The sequence below is a fragment of the Felis catus genome, chromosome C1 (assembly GCF_018350175.1).
Source record: "Felis catus isolate Fca126 chromosome C1, F.catus_Fca126_mat1.0, whole genome shotgun sequence".
Classification (NCBI taxonomy): domain Eukaryota; kingdom Metazoa; phylum Chordata; class Mammalia; order Carnivora; family Felidae; genus Felis; species Felis catus.
This window is the reverse complement of record NC_058375.1, coordinates 199,700,514-199,726,938: the sequence shown is the minus strand read 5'-3', so window position 1 is coordinate 199,726,938 and position 26,425 is coordinate 199,700,514. Positions and strand designations below refer to the sequence as shown.

Below are 26,425 nucleotides of genomic sequence, written 5' to 3'. Positions count from 1 at the left end.
AATATAAAATAGAAGGAAATAAGGGAGACTTCATTGTTTCTAGCTTGATCATCTGAGTAGCAGTGAAGCAAATAATCAACATAAAAAAAAAGAAAGTTTTGCCAGTGTCTGTTTGAGGTCAATGTGAGAGGCTGGGTAAATAAATTTGAGTTTCTAAATGTTGATTTTGAAGTATAAATAGTGAGGGACATCAAAATGAAAATATACACTAAGTTTTTAGAACTACAAATGCAGGGCTGTCTCGGTGGCTCAGTCAGTTGAGTGTATGACTTTGGTTCAGGTTGTAGTCTCTTGGTTTGTGAGTTTGAGCCCCACATTAGGTTCACTGCTATCAGCCTGTTAGTGTAGAGCCCACTTCCTCTGTCCCCCTCACTCTGCCCCTCCTCTGCTTGTGCTCTCCCCAAAATATTTTAAAAAATTTAGAAATACAAATGCAAATCAGGAATAGATGTGAAGCTAAAGATAAATAAATTTGGAAATTAATGACACTGAAGTAGTAGTTTAAGCCTGAAAGAAGACACATTAGACCCAATGAATAGATGAGGTCAGAAGGCCAAAAAAAGGAAATTTGTTCAAGCAAGCATTTAATACCCTAGGAGTACGTGTGGATTTTAATTGTTTGGTCTTCATATAATTAATCTAGTAGCCAATAGTATAATTTAAAAAAATTTGATATGGCAGGTGTTCATCTGATGAATATTTACCAAGGATACTATTTACTTACTCTCGGATTCACTCAAAAAATATTGACTGAGAGGCTCCTGGGTGGCTCAGTAAGTTAAGCCTCTGACTCATGATTTCAGCTCAGATCATGACCTCACGAATTGTGAGGTTGAGCTGCATCTTGGCTCTGTGCTGACAGCATGGAGCCTGCTTGGCATTACCTCTCTCCTTTTCTCTCTGCCTCTCCACCCCCCAAATAAATACATCAATTAAAAATTTTTTTAAAAAATTTAACGTTTTACTTTTGAGAGCGAGAGAGAGAGAGCGAGAGAGAGGGCGAGAGCCAGAGAGAGCAGGGGAGTGGCAGTGAGAGAAAGAGGGAGACACAGAATCTGAAGCAGGCTCCAGGCTCCGAGATGTCAGCAGAGAGCCCGATGTGGGGCTCAAACTCAGGAACCCTGGGATCATGACCTGAGCCGAAGTCAGACACTTAACAGACTGAGCTATCTTTTTACTGTTTTTAATGCGACTACTAGAAAATACTGTAAAGATATGTGGTTCCCATTATATTTTTACTGGACAGCATTAATCTAGACAGAATCCAAGAATTCTCATATCATTTGCCAACTGAGATGAGGCACAGAATTCTTTGAAAAGCTTTATATTTGACTGATGGGGTTATTACTGAGGATGACGAGATTAAAGATTACATGCAATGCTTGGCTAGGTAAAACGTAACACCAAGATCTCTGGTGGGCTGCAGTTAAATTTAGGAGGGGCCTGGATCTCTTGGAATGCTGGAGGAGGAGGAAGAGGACTGCTTTGTTACTACCCTGGAGGCCCTCCCAGGTGTTTCTGCAGTCCTTGGGGAACTCTGTTATCTATACATTGCATACAAAGTTTAATGAAACGGTAGGATACATAGACCCCTGCTGTATATCTCTGATTTAGTCTCCTGTGATTGTTCACCTTTAAGTCATGCAACCTTTGTTTTTGCCCACCTAAAATGTTATAAGCCCTCTGTACACAACAAGCCAAGTGAGATTTGTGATTGGCCTGACACTGCAATAAATGAGAGTAAAAGTGAGGCAGAGTCTTTGTGAAAGCTGATCCCTATGCCTTCTGCTCTCCTTCTTAGCACTCTCTTTCTTAGCAAAGTGTGGAGTAATCTTTCAACAGTCAGCACAGGGTTTGCTGGCCGTTTCCAGCATTTGACACTTTGCAAATGCTATTTATATAGCAAGATTCAAATATAAATTTCAAATTTTAGAAATTATCTAAAATGAGGAAAGTATGGGGCTTCTGGGTGGCTTAGTCAAAGGTCTGCCGTCCACTTGGGTCATGGTCTCGCAGTTCGTGGGTTCGAGTCCCGAGATTCTGTGTCTCCCTCTCTGCCCCTCCCCTACTCATGTTCTGTCTCTCTCCCTCTAAAAATAAATAAACATTAAAAAAATAATAAAATAACGTGGAAAGTGGTACATTTGGTTTTGCCAGAATTGTTAAGATTTCCAGACACTTAGGATTGATTATATAGAATCTAGTTTATATATATTCAGGATTTGGGTACTAGATCCTACAGATGTATTTTTCATATCTTCTTCCTGTCTCTGAGATACTAAATACTATATGGGGACAAATAAATGCATATTGTACTATTTCAATTCTCTCTATCAGAAATTAGAAAAATGTAAGTTTCTCTATCTAACTCTGAACCCTGGATTTGGGGTCCTATCATAGGGTATGTTTCTATCAACAGGAAAAGCTAAATTAAAACTTGATTTAAAGCATATAATTATCATTAGAAAAAAATAGAAATAGCACATAGTCTGATATAGACTCCTTATGTTCCTACATAAGACTCTGAGGAAGTGGGGGCGCCTGGGTGGCGCAGTCGGTTGAGCGTCCGACTTCAGCCAGGTCACGATCTCGCGGTCTGTGAGTTCAAGCCCCGCGTCGGGCTCTGGGCTGATGGCTCAGAGCCTGGAGCCTGTTTCCGATTCTGTGTCTCCCTCTCTCTCTCTGCCCCTCCCCCATTCATGCTCTGTCTCTCTCTGTCCCAAAAATAAATAAATGTTGAAAAAAAAAATTAAAAAAAAAAAGACTCTGAGGAAGTGGATGAACCTTGCCGTTTCCCTCATGCTGAAGAGTAATCACTATGTAGAAGTGTTGTTTTATTTAAGGGTTGCTTGCCAATATGTCAGTTTTTAAATTTAGAAAAAAAAATAGTTAAATGTATACATAGATTTTAAAGTGTACATTGTGACTGAATACATAGGAAAGTAAATTTCTGTATTTTAAGGTTTTCGTAAAAGTCTTGTCTGCACTAATTTTTTAAGGGAATAATTTGTATGGATTTATATTAGTCTTGTGTAACTTCTTTCAGCAAAATATATTATACTGATTTCTAGCAACGTATTCTATATATACCTATTACAAATGTATAGCTATAGCAATGTTTATGTGCTCTTATAAATACATAGTTAATAATCGTATATTACTGTGTGCTGCATACTGCTCTCTATACTTCATGTAGATAAATTCATTTAACCAGCTGTATTTTCTCAGAATTTATTCATAAAAATCAAATCTTAATATTACATCGTATTTTTAGAACTTAAAACCAATATCCTTAGTGTTTGAAGAGAAAAGGTCAGTTTGCAAGGTTAAAATAAAATCTTCAACCTAACATCTGGGAAGGTTCCATATAAAAATCCAATAGCAAAAGAAAAATATTTTGGATTACTAGGAATAATAAGAGCATAATAAGATACTTAGATGCCTTTCTTGCAGCAAAAAAACCCATGCAATCCTTCAAGAGTAGAAAAAAGACTCCATATGTGCAATTATAGACAGAACACAATTGTCATCTGTCATTTGTCTTCTTTCCCACAAGAAACTAGTTTAGGATTAAGATTAAATATCAGACCCCAAGACCACGTACTACATCAATTTATTGTTGAACCTGGATATCAAAAGAACTTCCAAGCGAAAGAATTATTTCACAATAGTGTCAGTATATTTTATTATCACTTTTTTTGGTCATCAAATGTAAAGAGATGTCAACTATAAATTCATATGATTTTTAAGTTTAAGTTTTGTGAAACCCATTATAATCTGTTTGGATTCTTTGATATCAAGTATTCAATATGCATTTAAGAATGTGTCTCCTTTATTTGTTTTTTGAGAGGACCATTGTATTCAACATGTATATAATAGTGGAGAGTACAGGGCAAAGAGTAGGTCTTTTAAATAATGTAATAAAAAATGAGCATGATTTTTGCTGTTAGGAAAAACTTTTAACTTGTTCTGGTCAAGAGTGAAAAGAAGCTAGAAAAGCTATATTTAAATAAAATTATTAGTTTTTAATTTTAAGGATAATGCAAACTAGAGAGGGGCCAGGGGACCTACAGTAACACAACATAAGTGTGTAATCACCAAAAATTCATTCTTGCTAAGATGTTAAGGGCAAGGAGATGGGAATGGATAAAAGGAGGCCATTTAGGTCATTTAAGCTTAACAAGGGCAGAGAAATGGAGATGTTCAAGAAAGTGCAGTCACAGAATACATAAATGATTTCCTGCTTAGAGTATTCTCTACATATTCATGTAATGACCTCATGCAGTTCTACACACAATATTCAGCATATCAAAAGAAAAGCATTTCCTCAGAGAGTAATGAAAGCGGAGAGGGTTTATTTCTAGAACCTTGCTCCCAGGAGAACACACCACCGCCAGGGGGCAGCGGAGGTTGCTCCTTGGGTCATCAGCATCATCTCAGAATTTCGCATAAAAATAACCACTACATTTGCATGGTGCTTTCCAGGTAATGAGCGCTCTTATCACTCATTTCTATTATAACACAATCGAGGATATTCTATTCTTACCCATTTTTCAGATGTAGAAAGGAAAGGCCTGTGGAAGCTCAAGGTCACAGTGCCAGGAAGTCATACAGTTGAAACTGCCTTTTCCCACCCCAAAGTCTGTGCTGAGACTAATAGGCTATAGAGAGCATGTGATAAAAGGCACCCCCTTTGGGAGCATAAATTTCAGCCTAGACAGGGGCAGCCACTGAATGTTTCAACTCTTAAGGTACACCATGGATTTTATATTGGGTATTTTGTTGCTAAGTAGGAAGAGAGGCATAACACTCCATGTTGATTTTTTCAAATGTTTATTTATTTTTGAGAGTGGGGGAAGGGGCAGAGAGAGAGGGAGACAGAGGATCCAAAGCAGGCTCTGCACTGACAGCAGAGAGCCCTAGGCGGGGCTCAAGCTCAAGAACTATGAGGCCATGACCAGAGCTGAAGTCAAATGCTTAATTAACTAAGCCATCCAGGCACCCCCACATTAAGTTGCATTTTAACTTCAGAAGATTAAAAAAAAAAAAAGAAAGTATGTTGTAAACTTAAGAAAGTAATATATATATAAATATATGTATGTAAATATATATGTATATAATTCAAGTTTATTTATGTGTGCATATTCATATTTATGTGTGTGTGTGTATGTCTGTGTTGATAACCTTTTAAAGAAAATGGTATAGTGGAGCTGTACTCTTTTTATTCCCTGGTTTGTCTTTCTCATTCTCCCTCTTCTTGTTTCATACTAAAGTGTATTCAGGGTCACTTCTCATTTGAAATTTCAAAGTGATGATTCCTGATTCATTAACAAAGCTAGGAAGGGATCTTATGGTGTCCTTCCCTTCTCAAAAGCACTTACTCTTTTAAAATTTTTAGATGTTTATTTATTTTTGGGAGAGACAGAGACAGAGGCACTGAGAGGGGGAAGGCAGAGAGAGAGGGAGACACAGAATCTGAAGCAAACTCTAGGCTCTGAGCTGTCAGCACAGAGCCTGACACAGGGCTTGAACTCAAGAGCTGTGAGATCATGACCTGAGGCAAAGCCAAGAGTGGATGGTTAACTGACTGAGCCACCGACTGAGCCACCCAGGTGCTCCAAAAGCACTTATTCCTTTAAAAAAGGCAGTGTGCAATTTCAGGTCAGGTAATAATGGTGGTTGGTGGCAATAGAGAATATATTTTGCTGGAGGTGAACTTTGCAGCACCATTCAGTTACACTATGGGGGTGGATGCATTCTTCATCCTTATTTTGTATCCTTATCGAAGACTACCCCTTTATTGCTTTACATGTATTTCTGCCTGCCCATGATGACCAGACAATTTTTAGCGTGCAGGAAATATGATTGTTCTGACATTCAGGGTTTCTAAAAGAGCTGAGAAACCATGAGCTAATACTGAAATTAAGGAATTAGCTTAGATCATTTGAAAAGCTTATGCTTTCAATAAACATTCTTAGAACAGCTACTGTGTCTTATACTAGACTGGCACTGGGAACATTAAGATTAAGAAATAATTTTCAGGCAAAAAAACCAAAAAGAAAAACCAACAAACTTTTCAATGCCACATGGTAAGATCAAGGCAGTGCCAGTGTTAATTGCAAAATGGGCGCTGGTAGCTGGATAGAAAATCCTTTCTCCCAGCTTTCTTAATTAAGGAAATAATAGTGAAACACTGTTTAACAAATACTGCATTATCAATTCTCTTGATGAGACATAGTTATCGTGCAGAAAAACATGGGAATTGGTAAAACTGGGTTTGTATAGTCAGCCTCCAGAATAGTCCCCAGCGACGCTCACCTCTGGTCTTCTCATCTTTGTGAGTCCCACCCCACCCTGAAGCAGGTTTGGTCTGTATGACGGATAACATACTACAGAAGCGATGGGACAGCTTCCATCTGGGACTGTCTCCCTCTTCCTCTCTTTTGGATCACTTCCTCGGGTGAGGTTAGCAGCCATGCTGTGAGCAACCTTATGGAGAGGCCCAAGTGGTGAGGAGCGGAAGTGGGTTCTCCTTTTTCATTTGCAGTCAGGCCTTCCAAGGACCACAGCCATGGCTGACAGTTTGACTACAGTGTTGTGAGAGATGCTGAGCCAGAACCACCTGGCTAAGCCAGTGCTGGGTTTCAGACTCACAGGAACCATCATGTTAAAAACACTTGTTGTTTTGGGGTGCCTGGGTGGCTCAGTCAGTTAAGCGTCCAACTGCGGCTCACGTCTTGATCTTTCAGTTTGTGAGTTTGAGCCCTGCATCGGGCTCTGTGCTGCTAGCTCAGAGCCTGGAACCTGCTTCAGATTCTGTGTTTCCCTCTTTCTCTGCCTCTCCCCTGCTCACTCTCTGTCTCTCAGTAATAAATAAACGTTAAAAATAAAACAATTAAAAAAAAAACACTTGTTGTTTTAAGCTGCCAAATTTTGGAGTAATTTGTTACACAGTGTTCAACTAAGTTTCTAGGCCCAACATGGAGTCACTCCATATCAGCAAGCCAAAACTTAGATAACTTTTGTGTCCCTAGACAGATATCATTTGACTAAAACACAGTATTAACCAGTCAGCCGATCCACAAAAGCCAACTCTGGGTTCTATACTTACTTCCTTTTTCCTTCTCACACCAAATAAGGTTGACTCTGTGGCCTCAGCCAATCAGATGCTTTCTATTTGTGTTTTCCTTGTTCCTTATTCTTCTATAAAAGCTTTCTGCCTTCACCTCTGTTTTACAGTCCCCCAAAAGGAGACTGCTTTATGAAGTGTTAAATAAAGTTTGCATCACCTAAATTGTCTTCCTTAATCATTTTTTAAACAGCTTTTTGTGACAAAGAATGAGATCCAGAGTTGACTGCTACTGGCCTATGGGATGAGGCAAGGTTCCCGCTGAACCCTTTGAGTTGTTCCCTGTTCCTGTGTTCCTTACAGAAGGGCCATGGGTAAGTCACTCTCAGATTTGAGCTCTGCTCTGGGAGTATATATATACATATATATATGGGAATATATATATATACACACATATACATATATGTATGTAAATTCCCAGAAGATCCTAGAAAGGTTCTTTGGTACTTATATTGGGAATCTGCAATGGGTGGCAGCCATTAGGGAACTCACAAAGCCTGGAGGTAAGTCCACACCGTAAAACTTCTTGGTGGCTTGGGAATATAAGACAAATTTGGGCCATTTTGACCATGAAAATCAAAATTTAACAGAAAAATATTCATTCTCAGCACCTTTTTTTTTTATTCCCCCCAAGAGTATCTCCTATAGTCTTTACATCTTAATGACATCTATATCCAACCACTTGTTTAGGTCAAACATTTTGAAGTCTCCCTGAGCTTCTACCCCACAGCCAATCTGTTGGTAAATGCCATCAACTCTAATCTTCAAAATGTGTGCAGAATGTGACCACTCTCTACTGCCACCATGTACTTGTCATCTCCCTCCTGATTATTGCAGCCGTCTTCTAAATGTTTTTCTCATGTCTACCCCTCTGCAGTCTATTCTCAGCAGAGTAGCCAGACAGAGAAATCCTTTGAAAAACATATACAATCATGATTCAACGGTGCTCTAACTTCCAATGGCCTCCCTTCTTACTCCAAGGAAAGGCAAAGTGCTTAGAGTGACTCACAGACACTGTGCATCCGGGCCCTTACTCCCTGCCCTCTTCCACTCCAACCCATCTTGTTCCACTGCAGCCACGGTGGAGTCTCCACGCTTCTTCAACACTCCAGGCATGAGTCCACCTTCGAGGCTCATCCTCTTACCAACGTTACATTTCATCCCATGGTCAGCCCTCCAGGGAAGCCATCCCTTACATTCATTCCATATACTGTGTATATATTTATTGAGCCCTTACTCTGTGTTACATAATGCTCTAGAGCCTTGGAATACAGTAGTTAATTAAATGGACAAAAATTCCTGCCTCACAGTATAAGGGGGGGGGCAAATAATAAGCAACATGTAATACAGACATAAATTTGGCCTTAAGTCTTATAGAGCAAAGCAGAACGCATGTGAGAAGATCAAAGAGATACAGAGCCATGTCACTAAGAGGCTGACATTTAAGGAAAGCTTGAGGGAGAAAAAAATAGAGTGACTACAGTATGTGCAAATCCCCTTCACATCCTCCTATACTTTCTCCTCTTTCCTTGTGCAGCCTCCTGTCTATATAGCCTTATCACCATCTAATACACCGTAAACTTTACATATAAATAAGAAGGTAATTTTATTAACTTATTGGATGTTCCATAATGAAATAATGTAATAAAATTAGCCTCTGAGAAGCCTCTGGAAAGGAGCCTTTCCCATTTGAATGCATGTAAAAACATTGCTTGAAAAAATATGATCTCTTTAATAGCGAATAGACTCACAAAAACGAAGTACCAGTTTTTCAGGGAACCTGCTGCTTTTGATATAGAATCCTGTTGGACTTGGTGTAGGAAATCAATCAATAAAAATAGCTGGTAGGTGGTAAGAACATATCACGATATTAGAAAATGGGTATATTCTCTCCCTCCCTCCCTCTCTCTCTTTGCTTTTGTCATATGGAGCAGAAAAACCAATTTCTTCCTTATGTAAAGAGACCAACGGAGACTGACTCCTTAGATACTGAGAGGGAGTGCATTTTCCTAAAGCCACTGAAAGCCTATGGCTAAGGAAGAAAGGCTTCAAGGGGTTTTAACACTCTTAGAATTGGGTTGATGACAGGGAATCCACAATCCCTCGATAAGCCAAATAAGTCAGAGTGAGTTAAATATAAGCCGAAGGTAGGTTAGTATCAGGTGAGGCTCCAATTTATAAAGATTGGCTTAGAGCAAAATCAATTTTTCAATACAAGAGAAGCCCTAACTATTAATATTGTTGAATGGATTGCTAAAATTAAAGCATCCTATGAAATTTTATGGTAAACATTCTTCCTGGTTTTCATTAGTTAAAAAAAAAAAGTCATTGGTTGTAGTCACTTCCAGGCTTGACATGTTTCTGTAGCCCACACACTATGATAAAGAATGCTATTAACCTGTGAAATCTGTGGTGTATAGTTGAGGTTATTTTGGGGTTGATGGATTTGTGCTGCTTCATTCACATTCTTATAAATGTTAGATCCCTCTTGTGACTAATGATACAGCATGAGTTTGCAAGACCAGCTTGATGGTTTGGGGATCAGATCTGAGGCCCTGGCCTCATTAGCACAGTAACTAACGAGCTGAGCTAATTGGTCACACACCAAAGTAACTTACAAAATGATTATTTATGGAACACCAAAGATAAGATCTTCAAGTATATTTGTGGCAAGCACAGCATTTTGGTTTCTTTATATGATTTAAAAATAAGAGTAGTAATAAACAGAATAGTGCATCATACTTCCAGGCATAAGGTTTACAATTTTGAACAATTTCCCAAAGGAATTTTTTGACCATAATTCTCCTTTTTTAATAAACATAAAATCATCATGCTCCATCTGAAAATTATTGCCATCATCTATATGTTCCCACCAGCCAAAATCAATTTTGAAGCTTTATTTACTGTCATCAAATATAAAATATTATATTTGCTTTTACAAACTCCAAATGTACTTCTTGAAATGTCTGATATGTCCTTTCTTGCTCTTCCCCTTTCTGTCCATTCCATCTCTAACAACCAGGCTCAAAAAGGAAAGTATGTGTCTTTTGGTAGGATTTTCTACAAATGTATGCAGGTGTTAATATTTCAAAATATAAAATATAATTTGTATACAGATAGATAGTATGGATCAAATTGTTATTTAATGAGTAGGTTAACAAAACGAGTGCAAACAAGAATATGAGATTGTTATATATAAGTAAAAAATACAAGTAAAGAAGAGTTCTGGCATTCAGTTGCTAAATTACGTGCAAATCTAATGGCCAACATGGCAGTAGACAATAACTTTCAGGGTTAGCTTCTCTTTAGGACAGATGTCATTTGCAATTGATTGGTTTCTACAAGTGAAACACCTAACTGCACAGACACTAAACCCTAAGCAGTAGTGAACAGTAAGTCAAAGGAAGTTGTATTCTCTAGTTATATGGTCCTTAGGTGGTCTTATTTACATAATATTAAAAGATAACAGCATTATCTTTTCTACAAATTTCTGGTAACTTAATGTGAACATGTGATACAAAAGAATAAGTGATAAGGTGGTGGGGTTTTGTGGGAGAGCTTTGTGTAGTGATGGTGTAATTGTGTAGTATCCCTCACTCCCTTTCTCTATTCATAGATTCCCAAGATCACCTTTCTTAGGAAATTTTATCTTACACCAACTTCTGAATAGTCCCGTGGACAGTTGCCTTTCTTGACTTTCTGATCTTCCCTATCCCATGCCATTCTGCTTTGGGACTGATCACTACCCTTTTTTGACGTTAACAATGCCTACGTTTTCTGGAAAATAGGCCACCCTCGATTGGATGCAGAGGGATAGATGGACAACCTGCTACACCTCCTTCTATTCTCCACCCTTTAACCCTTTAGCTCCATACCTCAGTGGGCTGAACAGATATATCTGACTCACTTATCATGTTAGGAGTAAAGAGAATTACTACACAAAAATTTTAAGCAGTATGCTGCATGTCATTATTCTCAGTGCCTGAGGGAAAAGCTCCCAAAGACTAGAACCTTTGTAGAGGTTTTCCTTTGTGGACACAACTCAGATTCCTTCTTTCCTTGATCTCCTACCCTCAATTCCATATTTCTCAGCACTTGCTTTCTTATTCATACATACACTGTATGAACCTCCAGTTTCCCTTTCGGGAAACTCACTTCTCCATTCACAGGGATGTGTCTGATCTTCCTCTACCATTTAATCTTTAGAAATAATAATGCAGAGCATGTTTCTAAATATCTGAGTTATTTAAGCTAGAATGTCATCCCTGGTGGCTTCACCATGATAGACTAAAGTGGGCACTAATTGAACTCAAATGGCTTTCTTCATTCTTTCTTTCCCATCCCTCCTCCAATGTTAAACACAGATATACTCTCTCATTGGAAGTTTTCAATTACCAAGTTTAATACATACACAGACACACATATTTCTGAGGGATAGAGGTACTTCTCAGAGAGGAAGAGAAACCTTTACCTAAGCATAACAATTTGCCACTGCTCACACATATATATATTTATAACACTTTATCTACATTTATTGCCCTGAGGTACCCTTTAACAAAGTTTCCTCAAAACTATGCCTTTTTCAAGTAACTCTAGAGGAATTTGCCTTTGCTCCGATACTTTTAATACAGAAAGAACTGGATAAACTGAAATGACTGCATTCCTGGGAGCAAAATGGAGCATCTCTGTTTCACTTATTTTAAGCAGAAGGAAGAGCCATAAGAGGACTTCTTTACCTCGTGCCCAAGTATCATTTCCTGTCTTCCCAGGAATCAGCAGGGGTGTTCTTTCAGTTAGACTTACTCTGTTTGGCAAGAACATGACAGAAAGTTCTAAAGCATTTTTTATGGGCTGAATTGTGTTTCCTCAAAATATGGGTTTAAGTCCTAACACCCAGTACTTGTGAATGTGACTGTATTTTGAAATGGGGTCTTTGTACATGTAATCAAGTTAAGATTAAGTCATACTGAATTAGGGAGGGCCCTAATCCAATATGAATAGTGTCCTTATAATAGATGAGATGAAGGAGGGATCTTCTCCTGGAGACTTTGCAGAGATCATGGCCCTGCCAACACCTTGATTTTGAACTTCTATCCTTTCAGAAGAATGGGGGAATACATTTATGTTGTTTTAAGCCTCTCAATTTGTGGTACTTAATTACAACAGAAGTAGCAAACTGATAATATAACTATAATCATCATCATCATAGATACTGTTAATGATATCTACTATGTGGCATTCACTATGTCATTTGCTTGACTGATTTGCATGCTAGATGACAGTGTAGATTCTTGAGTCAGAGTTCCTGAGTTCAAATTCTGGCTCACACTAACTAGGTGTGTGACATAGGACAAGTTATACAACTGTTACCTAGTCTTTCTCTTATTTTCTCAAATCATTATAATAGCCTTGAAAAATAGATATTAATATCTCCATGTAACAGTAGAGCCTTCTGAGGCATTGAGAAATTTACCTATAAATTTGACTATAAACCCATGAAAATGCAGTCAGTAAGTGAGCTATCAGATGTATTTCAACTATACTTTTTAACTTCTTATTTTTAAATAATTTCAAATTCATAGTATGATAGGGAAAAATAGAATGAAAGAGGCTGAAAGGAAAAGGTTAGAACCTTGGGTGGGGAAAAAACACATGCTTTGGAACAATGCTCAGAACCTCTGGCCTCTAGCAAACTCCTTCAGGCAGAAGGTTCCTCTTAAGAATGTAACAGACACCACCTAACCTCCCCCCCTCAGGTTTCCCTCAGGAAATTGACAAAAGATCTGACTAAAAATAAGTAGACTGTAAAACAGTTGACCCACAAGGAAACTGGTATGGCCATAGACCACCCCTCATATAGTGGAAACAAGCCAATCAAAAAGGAATGACTAGGCATTTAGAGTTACCTAGCCAGTAAGGGTAGAACCTGAGAAACAAGGGAGAAGGAAAGGGGGCCAACCAAACCCTATAAAACAGTCCTTTGCCTATAGTCCACAGGTATTCACTTTCCCATGCCCCCTCTCTGCAAAGAGAGATTTCATACTATCCTTACTTTCTTATCTTACACTTTAATAAAGTTTTACCTGCTGCTCCTTTTATTCTGAGCACCTTTTCATTCTTCAAAGCGGCAAGACAATGAAACCTGGGTATTGAGGTAAAATATCCTACAATAGAAAAATTATAAGAATAATACAAAGAATTCTCACATCCTTTTACCTAGACTCCCCAATTGTTAACTTTTTTTTATCACATTTTTCTCATCACTGGGTTTCTCTCTCTGTCCCTGTGTGTGTGTGTGTGTGTGTGTGTGTGTGTGTGTGTGTTATATAAAATATATATTATTTTTTTCCTAAGCCACTTGAGGTTTAGACATGTGTCCTTTTCTTCCTTGATACTTAAATATGTGGTTCCTAAAAAAAACATGTAGTTCCTAAAAACAAGAGCCCTCTCCCATCTAATGAAAGTACAACCGTGAAAATGAGGAAATGAAGACTGATACTTAGCATGTTGTATATTTATTAAATGAAATGAATTTAATCTAAGAATAGCATACATACAAAAAAGTACACAAATCATAGACACACAGCACATACACACCTTAATGAACTTCCACCTGGTTAGCACACCCAGATAAGTACCTGGCAGATCAGGAAATAGATCGTTATCAGCCCCCAAAATCTTCCCACCCTGTGTCCCTTCCCAGTTACTTCTTCCTCTTCTACCTCCTCCTCCTCAAAGGTAACCATTATCCTGACTTCTATAAATATAGATTAGTTTTGACTGGTTTTGAACTTTATATGAAAGGAATTACATAACTATGAACTATGTTCTTTTTTTTTCCTGCTTTAAAAGACTGACTTCCTTCACTCAGTATTATATGAGGTTCATTCTTGTTGTTGAGTATCTCTGTAATTTATTTCTTAATGCTGTCTAGTATTTCACTGTCTGAATACATCTCAGTTTATCCATTCTACTGCTATGGGACATGTGGATTGTTCTCAGTGTTGGACCAGATGTGCCCACATGTATACAATTCTGTTGGAGTTACTAGGAGTACAATGGTTAGGTCATAGGGCATGGATAAGTTCAGTTTTAGTGCATACTGTACTGCCAAATAGTTCACCAAAGTGATTGTACATTCTTCAGTAGTCAGTGAGAATTCCAGTTGCTTCATATCCTTACCAACACTTGGTATTATTTTTCTTTTTTAATTCTAGCCTTTGTGGTGGATGTATGGTTGTATCTATTGTGGTTTTAATTTGAATTATTCTGATGACAAGTGAGATTGAATATTTTTTCATGTACTTACAGACTATAGTACTTGAATATACTACCTACCTGACCCCAGAGTTAATTTTCTTTTAAGTTGTTATTCTATATATTTTTTATACATCATGAAGGAAAGTTTTACTTGGTCAATGTGAATTAAATGAATACTGTAATAATAATCCTGTAAGAGCACCATCGTCAGTTGTTGTATTATCTATATATTATTGCACATATACCAAATTACTTTAAAACTTGCTATCTTAAAACAATAAATAAACATTTATTAGCATTATTATTATTATTATTATTATTCTGTAGGTCAAGTATTTTGGGGCACACAAACTAGGTTAGTTAAGTGGTTCTAGCTCGGGGTGTCAGGAATCACAGGGTTACAGTCAAGATGTCAGCTTGAACATCTCAACAAGGACTGGAGGTCTTGCTTCAAAGATGGCTCACTCATAAGGCTGGAAAGTTGATGCTGGCTAGAAGCAGGAGACCTCAGCTCCTCACAACATGGCTGTCTCCATAAGGCTGCTTAAGTGTCCTTACAACATGGTGGTTGGCTTCCACCAGAGTGAGTGATCCAAGAGATAGGATGGTGTGTACAATGTATTTGATGACCTAGCCTGTGAAGTCACACTTGTCATTTCCAAGGTACTCTTTTGGCTACACAGGGGACCCATATTCAGTGTGACTACACAAGGGTCATCTTAGAGGTTGGCTGCCACAGTTACTCTTTAAACTCAGTTACCCAAGGTTTTTTGTTTGTTTGTTTGCTTGTTTGTTTTTTAAATGTAGATGGAGAAAAAAATTACTTAATACATGTGTATTGACATGACAAAAGCAATAAATTGATTTTTAGGGTAGCTAACTTCTATTTCTTATTAAGTGTTTCAGAGATTTGTAAGAGTAAATAGGTTTGGATATCTTTAAGTTCCTTTTACTCCTTTCTGTTCCTCTTTCTCATATTTGATGAGGTTATGGAGTAAACAGATTTTTTGGTGTGTATGAAAGTATTTTGCAGTGAAGTCAGCATCTGTATAGAAGATCGACGATCAGCAACTACTTCTCTTGGTTAGCTGTGGGATAAGGGATGAACAAAAAGAAAGAAGGGGAGGTTCAGACAGACGGAAAGCCTGGGCAGGTCAGAGTTACTGCATATTAAAGGTTTTACTTCTTCTAAGATAAGCACAAAATATTGTATATCTCCTGTCTGTCTGTCTGTCTACCTACCCACCTCCCCATCTATTTCTAACATCTTTTACTGAGTGGGCCAGGCATCTTTTTATGTTTAACACTTACCTGAGAAATGAGTGAATAATTACAAGTGAAGTAGGCATTAACAAAATGTTTTTGTTACTCCAGCATTTAAATCCATTAACTTTTTCACGTTGTCTTACTGTTTGCTAACAGTAAGTAATCTAACGTATTATGACAAAGTCTAGTCACTTTTCAACAGTTTCTCTTGATTGTACTCAAAGCTGTACTTTTTAAATTTTTTTTTAATTAAAAAAATTTTTTAATGTTTATTTTTGAGAGAGAGACAGAGCATGAGCACAGGAGGGGCAGATAGAGAGGGAGACATACAATCTGAAGCAGGCTCCAGGCTCTGAGCTGTCAGCCCAGAGCCAGACATGATGCTCGAACTCACGAAGTGAGAGATCATGACCTGAGCTGAAGTGGGATGCTTAACTGACTGAGCCATCCAGGCGTCCCTAATTTTTTTTTTAAATTTTTTATGTTTATTTAATTTTGAGAGAGAGAGAAAGAGAGAGAGCACGAGTGGGGGACGAACAGAGAGGGAGGGAGACACAATCTGAAGCAGCCTCTCCTCTGTCAGCTCAAAGCCCAATGTGGTGCTCGAACTCAGGAACTGTGAGATCATAAGATCATGACCCAAGCCAAAGCCAAGAAAGAGTTGGATGCTCAACTGACTGAGCCACCCAGGCAACCCTTTAAAGTACTTCTTTTTTTTTTTTTTAAATGTTTATTCACTTTTTGAGAGACAGAGAGTGAGCAGAAGAGGGGCAGAGAGAGAGAGAGAGAAACAGGATCTGAAGCAGGCTCCAGGCTTCTAGGCTGTCAGCACAGAACCTGACACGGGGCTCAAACTTACGAGCTATTAGATCATGACCTAAGCCTAAGTTGGACGCCCAACTGACTGAGCCACCCAGGCGCCCCTAAAGTACTTTTTTTTTTTTTTTTATGGAATTAGCCTTTTGGTTCTGAACTAAAGTACTTTTTAAAATATATTCTCCTATTTCTAATCTTCTGGGAATATGTCTAAGTTAAATAAAAAACTAGACCAAAGCTGTCTGACCTAAGATGTTTATCCTAGTATCAAAATAATTAACATTTAATGAGAAAATACAGACATGGTGCTTAGCTCTTTTATATGTTTGCTGTCGCAACCCTATAAAGTAGCTGGTATTATTATCCTAATTTTTATGAATGAGAAAATTACAGTTTAGAGAAATTAAAAACTTGACTGAGGTCACATAGCTAATAAGTGGTGGAGCCAGCCAGGAATTGAACCAAATCATTGATTCTGAAAACATCTTCTTAACCTGTTTAAAAAGTTACATGTTCCACAATAGAAGGATGCTTATGTGCATTATAACTTCAATATAATATTATACAGTTATTGGAGATTATGTGCCCAAATAATTTTTATTGGGTTTTAAAAATACATATAGTTTAATAGTAAACAAAAGAATAAGATACACACTTATATGATACTCACATTATAATCTCAGCTACAGAGAAAATTAAATATGTATGAGTATCTACAGGAAAAAGAAAAGGGAAGTTGTATATACAAACATTAATGATGTTTATCTTTAAATGTGGTAAGACTATGGATGATTTTTTATTTTTTTATTATGCCTTTTTTTTTCATTTTCTGTTTTGATGTTTCTTCATTTTTGAGAGACAGAGAGAGAGACAGAGTGCAAGTGGGGGTGCGGTAGAGAGAGAGAGATACAGAATCTGAAGCAGACTCCAGGCTCTGAGCTGTCAGCACAGAGCCCTATGCAGGGCTTGGACTCACTAACTGTGAGATCATGACCTGAGCTGAAGTCAAACACTTAACTGAGGTGCCCCTTATTATGCATTTCTATAATGAACTAGCATTACTCTTATAATCAGGAAAAAAGTAATAAAAACCTTTAATACCATATAAAAGAGAGGAAATATAAAGACTTGGTTTCAATGATTAAAGGAATAAGGCTGTTTAATAACTGCTGTATCTGTTAAAAGGTACAGCCCATTCAATTAGATCTGTTTCTGATGTGTAGGACTATCAGATGTTCACACGCAATGTAATGTTCTCCTGCTTGCTGTATTCCTTTTTTCTTTCCGCCTTATGTTGGCGATAAAGCAGAAAGTGTGTGTTTCTCATTGGGAAGTTGGCATTTGAACGAGACCGCTGCTTTTCTCAGCTTAAAGAAGATAAAAGGAGTTATCAAGTAATGTTTTCTTTCACCTAAGGATGTTGGTCCCACTCCAACAATTGGAATTGATTGAACTCCAGTGCTTGCAAATTTAAAAGCCTAACACAGGGATCTGCTCACTCTGAATTTTACAAATCAATGGATAAACTCAAAACAAAAACCCATTACAGAGCACCTTAATGTTTATCTGTTTGGTAAGATAAACATTTGTAAACGAGCATTTTCAACTGTGAGCTTCAAGAATAGCACTATGAGATCTATATTGGATATTAAAAATTTGCATAGAACTATAAAGGTAGGACAAACCCAAAGGAGAAAATTGCTTTTTGAAAAATCAAGTCTTCAGATCCATATTTTCAATTAAATTATGTTTCATTCATCTAGAGTAGAGTCATTTCTCTTGACTTTTAATAACATTTTTATTATTGCCTATGTAATGTAGCATCACATGAAACAAGTGTGTGCCATTGGTACTCGATTAAGAGTATTGCTTTATGGAAGCCTGTAAAGCATTGAACCAGGCAAAAGAAATGATATTAAATAGATTTATATTTGATGAGCATAATGATTGCTGATTAGTTTTCCATTTAGCTCTGATCTTGTCAAATCCAAATCTTGACATTAATTTTCAACTTCAACAGGGTGCCTGGGTGGCTCAGTTGGTTGAGCATCCAGCTTCGGCTCAGGTCATGATCTCATGGTTCGTGAGTTGGAGCCCCACGTTGGGCTCTGTGCTGACAGCTCAGAGCCTGGAGCCTGCTTCAGATTCTGTGTCTCCTCTCTTTGCCCCTCCCTCGCGCGCTGTCTCTCTCTCTCTCTCTGTCTCTCAAAAATTAACATTAAAAAAATTAGTTTAGATTTGGACTTCAGTGCTTTGCTTACTGAGATCAACCAAACTGGAGGAAAAGATTAAAAAAAAAACCATAGATCTGTATGGAATCCATACTTTTGCATAAAAAGATTAATTCTTCAACTTCAGTCCATAGACTTAAGGGCCTTAACATCGAGATCAGAGCTTTTACACGTTGTCTTTGATGATGCACCAGGTTCCCTCCTCCCGATTTGTCACAGACTAATAGTTTGATAAAATACAATAAAACTGAAGTACTAGAATAGTGGAAGCATGAAAATAAAGACATACAAAACAGAAACACATTTTTTATTAGTAGTTTCAACAGGTATACATTCTTGTCAAATATTTCTAAAAGTTTAAAATCCTTACTCTTAATTTCTGTACTTCTCTTCCCATGAACCAACAAGACACCATTCTTGGACCTGCAGCAGGTATACAGACCACAGTTCAGTGTGGCAGTGGGTTTTGCCGTTCATCTCCAAGCCCCATGCTGTTTTTTGGTGCAGGCTGGAAATCTAATAGGGACTTCAGATTAGGGACTTCTTTAACCCAGAGAATTTGATGAGGCTAACTTTGTCATCCTCACCTCCACCTTCCCTTGAGGAAGTCTACAGACTATAATTATACCTGTGTGGTACCCAAATCCATCATTTGTAGTGTCCTGATGTTCTCCTTAGATTTATAAACACTGAGGCATTTGTTCCCAAGGTTCAGCTAGCTGTGGTTTCACTAGGATTCAAATTTAGGTTTGCTTGCATTCAGAGACCACCTAATCTAATCTAGCCTTCCACCTAAAATAAAATGTTATACTCTGGGAGATTTGGTGCTGGGCACTTTTTTCTAAGGACAATTCTAGAAGTCCAGTGCATGGTCCATGTTGCCATAGATCATTAACATGGTTAAGGTCCCGATGCCACATTGATCCTCAACTTTTATGTGGCTATTAACAATCTACTTGGTATGCATAGCATTATGAGTAACTTTATAGCCACTCAGTGTATTCCAATTAGGAGTTATTTCCCCCCACATTACTCCATTTATTCCTAACTAGGAATTAACTCTCAAATTAACTACAGCATGTTCATTTACCTCTGAAAATGAAACGTGTGAGTTGTTGAATGTCAAGCTCTGCCTCATGAGAAGGAAACTCTAGAGTGAATTCTCATTCAGCACGGGTAAGATAGGATTATTTGCCTTTTTTGACAAATTATTTGGTGGTGAAATATGCTGATCATATTCTAGTGCTGAATATTTACCTATTAGACTGATGATATTCGTCACCAGTTTATCTGTAGGAATATTTTAAAGACAGATTGGGTTTAGAGTAAATCATTTAGGATGGATGGAACTTGCTTTAGGAAGTAGCTTAAATGTAAACAAGGTTAAAAAAAAAAGCTCAAAATATGCAAATATTCAGAGATACAATTTAGGTGCTTCAGAAATGCCATGTATTAGTGGAAGCCACATTGATGGGTCCATGTCTTAGGATGGTTGTAGGCACCTGAGTGGCTCAGTTGGTTGAGCAGCAACTCTTGATTTTGGCTCAGGTTATGATCCCAGTGTCATGGGATTGAGCCCTGTGTTGGGCTCCATGCTGAGCATGGAGCCTGCTTGACATTTTCTCTCTCCCTCTGCCCCTGCTTGTGTGCTCTCCTAAATAAATAAATAAGTAAACAAAGAAATAAATAAGGTCGTTGCACAAGATATCTTCATTTTGCCTTAATCCTTACTTTTCCCATTCCATTCCAAACTATTTCAAGAGCATATGTTGGTCATTTCTGAGTTGATATTGGGCCAGGACTCACTCAAGAGCACCAAATTCCAAAACAGCCACTTGTGCACACCTACTTCTTCTGGATTCACCATACAAGATGCGTGCACTAAGGATGAGGCCAGGCCTATGAATACTGTTTATTACTATATGGGTTTGGTGCCAATACCCTGTGTGGAATTCCTAAGCCTGAAAGATTGTGCTGGACTACACAGGGCTAAAACCATCAACTATGTGTCTTTCGTCAAAGACCTAACTAAAAGGAATTCCTCCGGATCTTCTTATTCTAGTGACAGAAAGAAAGAAAAGAAAAAGAAAGAAAGGGGTGGGTGGGATGATATTCTCCCCGTAAGATCTAGAGTGAAGTGGGCTAATGCTGTACTCCAGGCCAAGCATTCCTTTTGCAAAATAGAAAGTATGGTGAGGGGGAGGCAGCAGAAGGAGTTAATTTGTGTATGGAAAACAGTGCCTCTTCTCTTCAGCAGCTGGTGGGGAAGTCATTTTAATGAGACAAGTCAGAAAGGATAGGATCTCTAAGAAACCAAATGAAGCTGGAGGACATTGACAGAGAAGTGGAAAGTTTTGTTTCCTTACCGTGCTTCCTTACCATGACACTGAACGTTCTTCCCTCTGCCTCAACACCATGGCCAGCAAAGGTCCTCAGAAACTAACATTGCTTCTCCTTAACAGTGGAGGGCAGGGAAGGCTGCACCCTTGATCTGACCCCAGAGGCCAATGATGTGTATTGTCCAACAGATGGTTAATGCTGTGGTCATGATTTACCACCCCAGGCATGTCTAGGGTCTGCCAGCTGTATCAATGGAGAGGTGAACCAGAAGATAATGCCTCTTCCCTACCAGCCTTCCATATTGCTTGTGCTGCTTCATTCCTCCCACATTCCATTTAAATTAAGGGAGGCACAAGCCCCTGCTGCTTTGCATTGTGATGAGCTGTATCTGATCGCAGCCTCTGAAGGGGCTTGCTATGCGGCAGATCAGCTAGGAGCATGAATCAATTAAGAGGCTATTAGGTTCAGCCTCTCAGGCCATGGCACAGTCAGCTTCACACTGTCTTCATTATATATGAAATCCCCAAAGAGAATAATCCCTTATCTAAACTTTCATTATATTTTATAGTAGAATGAATATGGATCGATAATAACTTTTGTTCTAATGTAACATTAGTTTCAGAAGAATTTCACTCTTTTTCTCTATCAAGAAATCAAATTATAACCATAAAAATAAAAGCTTTTCTACTTTAGGACTCTGTGAACAGTGGTTCTCTTTATAATATTAATATTTTAGCTTATATTTTAAAATAAGCTTTAAAATATTATAAAATAAGATTTTATACAACGTAGAATTAAATTTGCTTTTCAGAACATGAACTTACATTTGGATGTTTTTGAAAATTAACCTTTTTTACATAAAAGCTGTAGGGGAGGAAAACTTTTTTCTAGGTTCTTTGGCCTAATAATTAGATTGACACAGACAAGTTAACAGCAGAAAGACAATTTAATTTTGTGTGTATGGGAGCTCATAGAAATAGAGATTCAAAGGAGTGACCAAAGCAGGCAGCTTTTGTACCTTTTATTCAAATACACAATTATTTGTGAATTATTTTGACCAAGGGGTTTGGGCTTGGTGTAGCAAATTAATGAATAATTAGCAAGGTTTGTTTATACACCGTTGGCCAGGAATTGCCTATCTCTGGTGAGAAGCATGCCTCCTACCTACCAGGTGCAAGGAGGGTACTCTTCACATGGGGAATTTATTTCCTGCTTTCAGAGGGACAGAAGACATTTCTTGCATGAGATATTTCTTAAGTAATTTTAATTTTAGTAGTCAGTATCTTAAAGTGGCACATTTTTTTTTTAATTTTTTTTTTCAACGTTTATTTATTTTTGGGACAGAGAGAGACAGAGCATGAACGGGGGAGGGGCAGAGAGAGAGGGAGACACAGAATCGGAAACAGGCTCCAGGCTCTGAGCCATCAGCCCAGAGCCTGACGCGGGGCTCGAACTCACGGACCGTGAGATCGTGACCTGGCTGAGGTCGGACGCTTAACTGACTGCGCCACCCAGGCGCCCCTTAAAGTGGCACATTTTGAGGTGGCCTGTCCTGAATCCCATCGCTATGAAATTAGGTTATATATTATTAATACATAATAATTATATATTATTTTTAAGTTTTTAAAACTGGGAAGTCCATCAAATATATGGGCAAGAATGGAAAATAAAATTATAGGAATTCATTCTTTATATATCTACTACGAAGCTTTAGTAAAATAGTATTATGCCATTTATACCTGAATACCTTCTGAAGAAATCCAGATGTAACTGTGGCCATCTTTAATTCCCCCCCTCCCATTACCCTCCCTTGCTATGAGACATAATCACTATTATGAATCAATGTGCATCATTCCTGTGGTTTGTATATTTTTATTCTGTATACATAGAAACTATATAGTCTTAGTTTACATCCTGTCATACTGTGCATATCTTTCTCCAACTTGATTTTCAAATTCAACATTTCAGATAGAATTTTTGACCTGGGGATCCTGGAACATGTATACAGCTAGATAAACTCCAAGCCTTAATTAATTAATTAATTTATTTATTTATTCAAGAGAGCACAAGCACACACGCCAGCAGGAGAGAGGGCAGAGAGAGGGAGACAGAGAATCCCATGCCGACTCTTCACTGACCTGAGGCTCCTCCTCAGAATCCATGAGATCATGACATGAGCTGAGCCGAAATCAAGAGTCGGAGGCTTAACTGACTGAGCCACCCTGGTGCCCCAACCCCAAGCCTTTAAATTTGTGCTACCTGAACTTCTGAAAGTATAGGCGGTTGCATAATTTTCTGAGAAATAAGTTCATAGCTTTCTCAAAATTCTCAGCTTTATCTTTGACCTCAGAAGTCTGTCTTCAAAATTTCGAGATTTCATTAACATACAAAGCTTTCTTTCTAATCAAGATGTGTAGTTCATTTATTTCCTGTATTTTTTCCTATATGTTCTTCTATTCTGGGTGCAGCATTGAAAAAAATGATGATTCTATTGATAGGCTTTTTTTTTTTTTTTTTTTTCTTTTGGGAGGTAAGGCACGCTGTTTTGAGGGCTGGGAAGGACTTAGTAAAACTGCAGGTGCCACTCCGACCACTCGAGGGCACTAGCACAATTAAAAACAGAAAAGGCATCTTTTCAGAGCACAGAAATACAGATGCCAAATGAGTTGCTTGCAAGATCTTCACATATTTATTTATCTCTGTTTACAGATCCCTACATCGAGCTTCTAACATGTTCTAAAACTTTTGTGTTCAACCTATTTTCATGTTACCAGTCTTATAAAATTTAAAGCAGACCTGAAAGAGACGCCCTTAAATGAAGAAGAACACTGCGGCTAGATTCTGACTCATTATCTAGTCATTGCTGAATTTTTAAGATGCAGTTACTGGTCAATTAATTGATATCTTTATCAATGAAAAATAACGTAATTTAAGAGTTTACATAGAAAAAGGAGCCTCTTCATTTAAGACTTTCCTAAAAATGCTGTGTCATTTGTGCCTCCCTTGTTACACATCCACTCTTTGGGAACACTCCATATCTTTCTTTTGCCAATTAAGAAGGCTGTGGGCATTTTGCATCCTGAAGGCTGTGCTGCTGGGGACTCTGGCAGCAAGCAGCTATTTCTCCAGAGATCCTGCCCATCACCCATTTGCTTTCTGTGTGTGTGTTGAAAGAGCTAAGTTAGACAGGGATCAATTTCCCTTCTCCTAAATGAGAACCACTTGAGGGCTTCATATGTGCTAACTGAAATTGTCAATTAAGAGCCGGGAAAAGGCAACCTAAGCAAGTATTTTAACACTAGAACATTAAAATCACTTCTGTTTATAAAGCACTTCACAATTTACAAGAAGTGTTTGCCCAACAACAATTCCAAGGTAAGAAAGGAATAAATGGCTGTTCCCGTTTTATGGATCAGAAAACTGATGCTCCTGAAATATTCCATGCTGTGGACTATTCATGACCATGGTTGCCCCTTCTTGTTAACAAGTGGCAGAGTAAAGACCCTTCTGAAGGTTTCCTGCTTTTTAATCAGCTGGGAGTCTTATCTATTTATTGATCTATTCCTTTCCTTACTTGTTTTGAATAAATTTCTTTTTTGACATTTAACATGGAGTCTTTTTAAAAAATTAATGTTATTTAATCCATTTTCCATATTTTGTTCTACATTCCCCCCTAAATCCTTGTTTTGACCATTATTTTGATAGTCTCAGTATTATATAGTGAGCATGTAGCTGTTAATTCATTTGCTCTGTTGAACAAAACAAAGATCCCATCCAAATGGAATTTACATTTTAGAGGAGGGAGGACACATCATAAATAATAAGCATAATAAGTAAATTACATCATATGTTAGAAGGTGCTACATGCTATAGAAAAATGATAAACAGAGCTGAAGAAGGACCATGGCAAGTCACAGGTGGGGGCTGAAGTTTTAAGAAGGGCTTTCCTGAGAAGAAGGTGAGTGAGTTAGTCCTCTGAATATCTGGAAGAAGGCAGACAGAACCAGTAAAAAACAGGCCTTCAGGCCAGAGACTGCTGGCTTGTTGGGGATGACAAAGGAAGGGACTGGCATGGTTGTGGTGGAGAGAATGGAACACACAAAGGGAGAAGTGTGCTGTGAGGTAGCCCATGAGAAGACTGGGCTGCTATAAGGACTTTGACTTTGACTTTGATTCTGAGTGAAATGGGTGGCCATGGAGTGGAAAGACATTATCAGAGTAAATATTTTAACAGGATCACTCTGGCTCAAAATAGAATATGTCACTGATTGAAACAAATAGGTGACAATTATATCGATCCAGATCAAATGTACCAAATGGTGGTGGAGGGGTGAGAAATGGTCTGCCAATCCAATTTCCTGATGACTGAAAGTATGTTGTGAGAGAAAGAAAAGAGGTAAGAATGGCTCCAAGTTTTGTACCCAAGCAACTGGACAGATGGAGGTGCCATCAACTAAGAGGGTGAATATAGGCTATGAATGGTGCAGGCTGGTAGCTTGGGGGGGGGTGCAGACCAGGAATTCAGATCGGAATTATTAGCTTTAAGATATAATTAGACATGAAGTGTTGATGAGGTGGCAAGATATGGAAATTTGGAATTTAAGAGAGAAGTTGGACCTGGACGAGGCGTAAGATTATCAGTGTTATAGGCATGTGGCTGGGGATTGGGGGCGCGGGGAGAAGCACTAAGCACCTACTCCTGGGTACTCCAATGTTAAGAGGACAAGAGGAAGAGCCAGCAAAGGAGATGGAAAAGGAGTGAGTGGTGGGGTAGCAGGACAGTCAAGCAAGTCTAGTGTCCTCGTGAAGAAAGAAAGGGCCATGGGTAGAAAAGGCTGCAGATGCCCATTGAACTTCATCTAGACCCTGCAGTTAGCCTACATTTTAATACCCAGAAGAATGATCAAGTGGCCTTGCAGTGTGAAAATTTTCCTCTGAAGGAAAACATAGGTAGGGGGAATTTATATCATTCCTAGTGCTACCACACCCCCATTAGTTACACATTTGCCTTTTTGTTTTTATTTATTTATTTATTTAGTTGAAAGTGAGAGAGTGAGTGAGAGAGACAGTGCATGCCCACAGGGGAAGGGGCTGAGGGAGAGAGAGAAGCCTAAGCAGGCTCCATGCCCAGTGAAGAGCCTGATGTGGGGCTTGGTCTCATGACCTTGAGGTCATGACCTGAGCCAAAATCAAGAGTCAGAGCTTAACCAACTGAACCACCCAAGCATCCCCACACATTTGCTTTTTTAAAGGAAAATATTAGTATCAATAAAATTTTACTAAGAATAAAATGCAGTAAGTAGAAACTTGTAAGAATTTAAACTACCATATCTTTTGAGATAACTCAGCATTTTATAGAATTCTATACTTCCTCCTTATGCAT

General features: G+C 38.2%; 1 protein-coding gene across 2 annotated transcripts in view; it reads left to right on the top strand.

Moving 5' to 3' along the window:
- The window catches only part of ABCA12 (ATP binding cassette subfamily A member 12), a 286,404-nt gene that overhangs the window by 3,294 nt on the left and 256,685 nt on the right, over window positions 1-26,425 (top strand). The window contains exon 3 of one of the 2 annotated variants that reach the window (XM_019838640.2): window positions 7,323-7,443. In XM_019838640.2, the coding sequence (XP_019694199.2) occupies window positions 7,440-7,443 (4 nt within the window). In that variant the 5' untranslated portion in view covers window positions 7,323-7,439. Of the gene's footprint in view, window positions 1-7,322; window positions 7,444-26,425 lie in introns of those variants that run through there. The other variant, XM_045034452.1, reaches the window with a different exon arrangement.